Below are 9,148 nucleotides of genomic sequence, written 5' to 3' on the forward strand. Positions count from 1 at the left end.
TTTACAAAACATACATAACCACGTCTGCCCTATATACATTTCGTCCATTTGAAAATGGCCGATCTACAAGGTCATGATAAGTCGCATCAGCTTGAAAATCGTCTACTTTCAAAAGATTGTTCTACATTTTATGAGTTAGACATTCTGTAAATACTCTGTATTCAAAAGTACAAAATCACACAGTACATTGTTAGAAATGTTGAAACACACAAGCTCACACAACACGTCGCAGTGCAAAAGTGCAATATACTATTTCTATTTGAAATGTAGCGGAGTGAAAGTCATTAGCTATCAAATGACAAAAACAAATAGAAAATTGAATACTTAGTTGAGTACTGTAGTACTGTACTTTGGTTCCCTTTCTTTTCTCTCTCTCTCTCTGTCTGTGTCTCTCTCTCTCTCTCTCTCTTTCTCTCTCTCTCTCTCTCTCTCTCTCTCTCTCTCTAGTGATGACATCACTGACATGACAGTGAGTAGTTCCTAAGAGGAGCATGTGGAATCTGGTTGTTAAAAAAGAAAGAGAAAACATGACCTTATTATGAGAATGATACTGGTGTTTATATATACACTGTGACACACGCATGCACGCGCGCACACACACACACACACACACACACACACACACACACACACACACACACACACACACACACACACACACACACACAGTCTTCCAGTCTCTTTGTATGAATCACAATTTCCTGAACTCCACTCCCTTTCCTCTGAGCTTCTGTGTGTGTGTGTGTGTGTGTGTGTGTGTGTGTGTGTGTGTGTGTGTGTGTGTGTGTGTGTGTGTGTGTGTGTGTGTGTGTGTGTGTGTGTGTGTGTGTGTGTGTGTGTGTGTGTGTGTGTGTGTGTGTGTGTGTGTGAGAGAATATGCGTTTTTAATATAATTGTGTGATGCAGTGACCAGGTGTGTTTTTGTGTGTGTGTGAGCAGGTGTGTTGCGTCTCCATACAGTGGCACGAGGCACCGAAATACAAAACCGCTGGTCACCATGGTTACGCTGATCTCCTTGCAGTCTGTCAGTGTGGGTGGGTTTCACTGTGTGTGTGTGTGTGTGTGTGTGTGTGAGTGTGTGTGACTGAGTGGGAGGCCTGCAATTTTACTTCAGTAAGGTCAAGAAGATACAGTATATTATTATGTACTTTTATGTTTGTGTGAGAGAGTGTATGTACTGTACATGAGTCCATGGCAGTACATTCAGAAGGCGTTAATGCAGATCTCCAGTAGTTTTTACCTTAAGATATCAATGACGTGTTGAGTGTCAGATGGACAGCAGCTCTGTCCTTCACTGGACTCCACAACAGTTTCCACGACAACAGTAAACGTTCCGTTAGAAAGCCATGTTAGCTTAGCCACCTAGCTGTCGTGCAGCTCAGTGGTTCTCAGAGTGGGGTCCAGGGATGAAAACGATAGCACTTAAGCCTTCCTTTTTAAAAAAGAGAAACTCGTGGAACACTTCCTAGGCCAGTGTCAAATCTCATAGCGGTCAGCAGACAGTGATTGACGAGACAATCAGCTAAATGGCGAGCTAGCTTTGAAAACCTCTCTTCGAGTTACATGGAAAGGATTTCCCAATTAAAGAAAGCCCCTGTTGTTATCTGAGCAAACGCTCTATAGCTTTGATTACCCGGTCCGTGTATTTTTCGGCCATCTGAATAACTGCTTTTATAGCGGAGAGGGTCACTGCCCAGTTTGGCGGTCCTCCCGCGAGGAAGAACTGCTCTTCCCCGCAGACCAAAAATCAGTTTACCAGAATTCAGTACGCCTCAGACTGTTTAGCGATGGTGTTTGGTATTTGGTATTTTGCATTTTGTACCACACCAACGAAAATCGGAACTATAGTTTTATATTACACATTTCTGAGTTTTGTTTAACCATTCCTAAACAGTATTCATTAAACTGAACGATTTTACCGATTTTCAGTTCTAAGATGGTACATTAAAATGAAAACAGAATGTTTTTGGACTGTAATTCCGATTTTCTTTTCTCGGATATAAAAGCAGCATTCAAATGGCTGAAAAATAGACCGACCTTACCCCTTAACTGAACAGACACGATATAGCAATCATTACCCCTTCACTGAACAGACACTAAATAGATATAAAAATCACACTCAGTGTGAAGTGAGGGGTGCTTTTTATGAGTTCATTTCTTCATTAAGCGTCCAGCGAAGCTTGGCCAATAGAAAGCTTTGCGGGGAGATACATACGTACGTACAAAGCCAGATATAAGGGCGTTTAGCATGCCCACAGACACACTTAACCACTCTCACTTCACCAAATGTTCACCAATAGCTAAAATAACAGATTTTTGCGACTTCTGTTCGACACACTGTATTATGATAGTAGGCTAGTAGTATAGGGTATTAATTCACTACAAAAACAAGTTGAAATATGGAGATACAAGGATTACAAGACACAAGTGAAGCTATTGCATGAATAATTGATGAGTATGTATGAATATTTAATGAGTATTGATCGTGCAGACCTCGGCCTTGTGCTGCTTCTGGTAACAGTGACCTCAGCTGTGACCTCCAGCCCAGAATACACCTCTCTGTGAGGGCGGGGCCCAAGGCCCATCCGCACGCTTTGAGATCTGTGAGCTCACACTGACAGGGCGGGGCCGAGGCCCATCCACATGCTTTGAGATCTGTTCAGTCAGTATCGTTCCACAGTGGTTCTCAAACCTTTTAAATATCATCAAGAATAATATGTATTTGTATCCCCCCCCCCCCCATCTCAAAAAAGTGTGTGCCAGGGACCGTATACAAGATTTGTGTTGTTAAATGTTCCACATTTTTCTTAGTTTGCAAGATGTTGTGAAAATGGCAGATCTACAAGCTTTCGATGCGTCACATTGCGACGTGTTTAGAGCTTGTAAATCGGCTATTTTCAAATAGCCCCTTGTATTTAGTTTTAAAGTGGTTAAATCTTGGTTTTTGAAACTAGCCTATATTGTCCAATTTAGCTGAGGACCCCCTGGAACCCCCTCAGGGACTCCAGGGGGTCCATTGAGAGTCCAGACGCTGTGAGATCTGGCGGGTCAATATCCAACACCCTACAGCCTAGGGTCAGGAAACAGACCCCACCCCCACCGCACACACACACACACACACACACACACACACACACACACACACACACACACACACACACACACACACACACACACACACACACACACACACACACACAATAAAAACACACACAGGAACACACACCAACATTCCCGACATTCCTGCATCTGTTCTTCAGGACAGGAAGTGAAACACACACATACTTCCGCGCCTGGGGGTGGATGTGTGTGCGTGTGTGTGTGTATGTTCATGTGTGTGTGTGTGTGTGTGTGTGTGTGTGTGTTTATGGGTGTGGCGCTGGTTTGAAAAGTATTGGAGAAAGTGAAAGTAGGCAGACCTTCTCTTCTTTACTATTCATCTGTTTCTCTTTCCCTCTCTCTCCCCCTGTCTGTCTGTCGGTCTGTCTGTCTGTCTGTCTCGTTGATTGATTGAATGCTTTATTAACACGATTACCATCAGTACAGGCAGTACATCCAAAGTGTATGCTAAAAGGACAGCACAAAAAGACCCAGCCTGTTTCCATTGTGATCTATTGGACTCAATTCATCATTATGCTGTACAATGTTAGGGTTAGTTTTGAGATTGGGTATTAGGTAACCTGTATGTATTTTGGTAGGTCATTCCACATTTTGCTCTCAACATACTAGTTACACAAGTTTGAGCCGAATTAGCTCTCTGTCTCTCTCTCTCTCTGTGTGTCTCTTTGTCTCTCTCTTGCTGTCTCTCTGTCTGTCTGTCTCTCAGTGTCTTTGTCACCCTGGCTCTCTCCTCCCATCTAATGTGATGTACAGTAGTTGAACTCAGTGGAATGTCTTCAGAAAGCTGCTGTGAAATTCAGCACCTCCACGTCACAATGTAGAGAGACCAAAAACTCTATGACACTGCACTGGCACTGTACTGACCCTTCACTGACTGTCTGTATGTCTGTCTCTGTCTGTCTGTCTGTCTGTCTGTCGCAGTACTTTCTGCTTGTAGACGGAAGACAATCAGTGTTTCACGCAGAACACAGCGATCAGTCTCGATTTCTACTCTGTCGTGCGATGGAGGATGCTTAACGATTTTAGAAGGTTGCAGTCTGTAAGGTTTATGACCTGGTATTCGGTGTTTAGAGAAGTTATTAAAAAAACTATGTGGAATGGTTATTTATGACATAGTAATAAACCAAAAAAAAATACCTTTTTGTTTATTTGAAGAAGTTACACGGTAAGACTTTAAAATAGGTTTTGGCTTTAAAGCATTAGACGGAACCACAGGATTTGGTCAGAAGATTAACACGGACAGATTTATTTGTCTTACGGCCGACTGTGAAGAGTTGATCTACCATGTAAGGCTGGATGTGAGGGGAGGTGGGGAAGGGATGGGGCGGTTGGTATGAATGGTGCGTTTGGTATGGCGACCGGGGCGGCCCTGGGGGGACGAACCACGAGGAAGCCTTATGATGGCAGCACGTCATGGCCCTCATAACCCCCACCGACCACCGACTGGAGATAAACACACAAACAACACGCTGTGGTTGGTCTCTGTCGGGTGGAACCCGCATTATGATCCAAACTGTTACTTTTCAGGATTTACATTCTACAACGGCAAAAGTAGCAGATCTACAAGCTCAAAACACTTTTCGAGCTTGCGTTTGGAGCTTGTGGATCTGCTACTCTTGAAGGTTTTGTGTGACACTTTTGTAAGATCAAGTAGGGCCATAACATGTAATTCACGACAAAAAACACGAAAAAAGTTAGAATATAGAGATAAGAGGTTTATGACTGACAACATTGATTTAATGTTTTTTTTTCTTTTTTTTTTCGTTTTATTAATTGTTTCTCAAAGTTGAAAAGGATCTGGCCTACTGATCCAGGCGCATACCCTTTGGCATTGCCACATAGGCATGGATGCCTTGCGGCGTCGCCGGTTCGATTCCTGATCCGGACGACCTTTTCCGTGTGTCACTCCCTGTCTCTCCCCCCCATTTCCTGTCAGTCTACTGTCCTATCAGGCATAAAACAAATCTTTAAAAAAAGAAAAGGATCTCGGACTTCATGTAATGAACTTGTGGCATCTTTCATCAATGATTTATCTATGACATACAGACTCGGAAATGTCGGAAAGTGTTATCTTTCGACGCAATCTGAGTCTCATTGAGATTCTTTTTTTAAGTCTAAAACATGGAGGTACTTCTGTGGTCTGCAGGCGTTGTCTACGAGACATTTGGAGCCGATCTCACACACACGCCCACCGCAAACTATGTTGTCTTGGTAATCACTTTTCTAGTCCAACCGACAGCTGCTACAGTTTGTTTATGACTGTTGTTATGGTTACGTGCAGTTTAACAGGACTTTAACATTGTTTCAGAGCGGCGATCAAACTGTGTCTTTCTGTACAACATCTGCACTTTATCAACACATCATTAATTACATCCATTACAGTCTGTTATGTTGGTTATTAATGGATTAATGGTAGTTAAAGATACATCTATTGATTCTAAATCAGTGGAGATACGAGAGCACACAGCAACATGGAATATTGACCACTTTCACACTAGTTTGCTTTTTTTTACATTTTGGAAAATATCTGATAAATGTTCGTCTATATTAATGACATGCCAAACATAGGGACGATGGAAGTTCAGAAAAACAAATATCTTTTTCGTTCATTTAGCGTGATTTAGCTTGCTAGCATTGTTAGCTTTTAAGTCTGCTATTTTTGGCAAATGGATTTGTGTAGAGTAGGGGTGTAACGAATCGAACTGAATCGAAAAATCTTTTTTCATTTGCAATGATCTACTACTGTATATCGTTTGCAAAAGCAAAATATCCTACCGTTTTGGCTTTTTATCGTATCGTTTTAAAATGCGGTAATTGGTATCGAATTGTTTTGCAATGCAAATAATTGATTGTATGGAAACTAAGTATTTGTGCCTTGTATTTGGCAATTTTAAGATGGAAAATTAAAAAGAGGGGTCTAATTACCTTTCCATTCCATATAGCTACTTTTGGTCTATCAATAAATGTGTGTAATCTCAATGAATATCGTCCATGTATCGCATTGTTAACCATGTATCGTGATGCGTATCATATTGCTGTTAAAATGTATCGTTACACCCCTAGTGTAGAGTGAAATAAGAGCTTATACCAAATGCACCCTTTACAGGTCGGTTTCTATCAACCCTTATAGAGGGTTAAAGTGGTTTTCATCTTTTATGACGTATGATATGATGTATTTAGATCTCTGCAATACAATTATTGTAGCAGTTTTTAATCACAATAAACAATAACAACAAGCACATTTCTAAGATAAAAATCATGTTTCTGATATGTCTGGTTCCCTTTCTACACTCCCACAGTAACAATACGAAAAAAACAAAAAAAAAACACCCAGGATCTTTTACTGTGAGCCTTTGTCTGGAAGTCCAAGAAAACAGCATTTTTCTGCCTCCCACTGCATGCATGTGAACCAGTACTCTGTGTGTGCGTGCGTGTGCGTGCGAGTGTGTGTGTGTGCGTGCGTGCGTGTGCGTGCAAGTGTGTGTGTGTGTGTGTGTGTTTGCATGTCTGTCAGGAAGGACCTTCAGGGTGATGTCCGGGATGTTTGGACGTCCTGTTTATGACGGATGGTTCGGTCCGTCTCAGCCTCCCCGTCCTGTTGTGGTACTTGGTTCAGTCCATTCCCTCCTCCGCTCTGTTTTTCCCTTTTTTTCTCTCTCTCTCTCTCTCTCTCTCTCTCTCTCTCTCTCTCTCTCTCTCTCTCTCTCTCTCTCTCTCGTTTCTCCTGCTACCCCGCCCGTTATGCTAATGAGGCAGTGACATCACCGCTGTGAATGGACAGGCTGTGTGTATGGCAGGCTGAGGGGAGGTGTGGTCTCCATGCTGCTGGCCCCTCCCCCACCACACTGTGTGTGTGTGTGTGTGTGTGTGTGTGTGTATGAAAGGTGTATAGTGTCTGCCAGACATTCGACACACGGCGGGGAGCGCACGCACGCATGCGCGCACACACACACACACACACACACACACACACACGCACACCCTCTGCTTTCACTCTTTCTCTGTGTGTCCTCCCAGGGCTCATTTCTCTTCCTCGGGGCTTGACGCGCGCAGACCGTTTTCTCTCCCACCTTTTCATTGTTTGGACGCGGAGAGGAGCCTTCTGTGACAGCAGGAAATGTGAGGGAGCGCGGAGCCAAGGAGCAGAGAGAGAGAGAGAGAGAGGGAGGGAGAGAACCTAGATGGATGGATGGATAGAGGAGAGAGGGATGGTTATAGCGGGGGGGGGAGAGAGAGAGAGAGAGAGAGAGAGAAGTGTGATGCTGCCTCTGTGTGCTGAGTAAGTGAATTCACTGTTACTACTGCACTGAGAGAGAGAGAGAGAGAGAGAGAGAGAGAGAGAGACTTCTACACGTCTCTTGTTCATTCTGCTGTCTTGGGGACCAGAGGGAGAGAGAGAAAGAGAGAGAAAAGAGAGAGAGAGGGAAAGAGCAGAGTGTTTGTTGGTTTGCGCTGCAGCCCAGGGTTGATCTTGGAAGATCTTCCCACTCTGAGTTCTTGCAGAAAACCGAGCCGATCTGAGGATTCCTTCTGGGAAGGAGCGGTCGGAGGAACCCTGCTCCGTTTGTACCGGAGAACTTGTATATATTCTTTTATATCCGCCTTCTAATCGGTGGGAAGAAGAAGAAGAACTCTTATGAGATCCCAGACGGGTCTGTGTTGAATCCACTCCTCCTGGTCCTGTTTTTTGGGGGATCTATCCATTCCTGCGGGGGGTGACTGTGTTTTTTCATGGATCTTCAAACCGCCACCGCTCCGGGCCTCCCGGGGCCCCTGTCGCCCGGTCCCCTGTCCTCGTCCGACTACCCGGGGCGGCTCTCCCCGTCCCACCACAGCCCCGAGAGGCGAGGCCCCAGCCCGGAGCGGCGCCCCAGCCCGGAGCGGCGCGGGGCCAGTCCCGGACCCGGGCCGGCGTTCAACTACAACATGCTGGAGGGGAGGTTCAAACAGCTGCAAGGTAAGACCGGACAGGACAGAAAGATACAAACATACAGATAGATAGACGGGACACAGAGGAACCCGACTTCAGTCTCTTGTTTGTTTGACTTCAGTTTGTTTATTTTGCGAGCTACGGGCCGGTTTGATGGTTGCATTCTTGGAGAGTTCTTGTTTTGTTTTACCTTCATATAGTGGCCTTTACAGCGAGACATTGTTAAACCACATCGTGATGATGAAGATGTGTATTTCTTTTAACATCGTCAAGAGTTTTCTGAACTTTTCCCAAAATGTTCTTTAGTTTCCTGGAAAATGTCAAAACATTTTCATTTAAATATGGCGGTTAACGCTGCGATAGAAGGTGTAGTTTTTGATTTGTTTTGAGAAAGACCTACCCTGTAGGTAACGGCTTCTTACTTTAGGACATAAGATGACGGTCTTTCCTTTGGCGCTTCCATTACTTATTATTAAATGTTCTTAGTATTTACTTTTTTCATATGCGGCTATGGGCTGAGATCGAGGTTGATGTGAGCTAAACACTGGAAGGAGCTTTAGTTCCTAAATGGAGATGATTTAACATCAACTAAATGCTCCAAGGTGACCAACTGGTCATAACGACCGTGCAGGACATCCTGTTGTACTGAAGCTAGCTGACATTCCTAAAGATGCCATCATCCTGAAACGTTTTTGTAAGAGGCTAGTCATCTATGATGTGTGTGTGTGTGTGTGTGTGTGTGTGTGTGTGTGTGTGTGTGTGTGTGTGTGTGTGTGTGTGTGTGTGTGTGTGTGTGTGTGTGTGTGTGTGTGTGTGTGTGTGTGTGTGTGTGTGTGTGTGTGTGTGTGTGTGTGTGTGTGTGTGTGGCCACAGGACCGATGAGCAACACATTTCTAATGCCTGCTCCCAGCAGGCCACAGAAGTAACTCAGTTTATTTATTTTCTACATCAGCCTGTGGGTCGGGACCCCAGGGGGGTCCCCCATACAGATAGGGGCCCCCAATCCCAATCTGTATGGTAGAGTATGTTAATACTAGTGAGACGCCTGCAGGGCGACATGCGACCTCGCCCTAATGGCCATCTGGCCAGTGATGTGTA

At 44.3% G+C, this 9,148-nt stretch overlaps 1 protein-coding gene across 2 annotated transcripts in view; it reads left to right on the forward strand.

The window, feature by feature from the left end:
* sptbn1 (spectrin, beta, non-erythrocytic 1) overlaps positions 1 to 9,148 on the forward strand; it is a 182,269-nt gene that overhangs the window by 57,028 nt on the left and 116,093 nt on the right. The window contains exon 1 of one of the 2 annotated variants that reach the window (XM_080741156.1): positions 7,466 to 8,077. The exons of the other annotated variant lie outside the window; for it this stretch is intronic. Coding sequence (XP_080597282.1) covers positions 7,852 to 8,077 — 226 coding nt within the window. The 5' untranslated portion in view covers positions 7,466 to 7,851. Of the gene's footprint in view, positions 1 to 7,465; positions 8,078 to 9,148 lie in introns of those variants that run through there. 2 annotated transcript variants of the gene reach the window in all.

Source organism: Nannobrachium achirus (genome assembly GCF_963921795.1).
Source record: "Nannobrachium achirus genome assembly, chromosome: 13".
In the NCBI taxonomy this organism is placed as follows: domain Eukaryota; kingdom Metazoa; phylum Chordata; class Actinopteri; order Myctophiformes; family Myctophidae; genus Nannobrachium; species Nannobrachium achirus.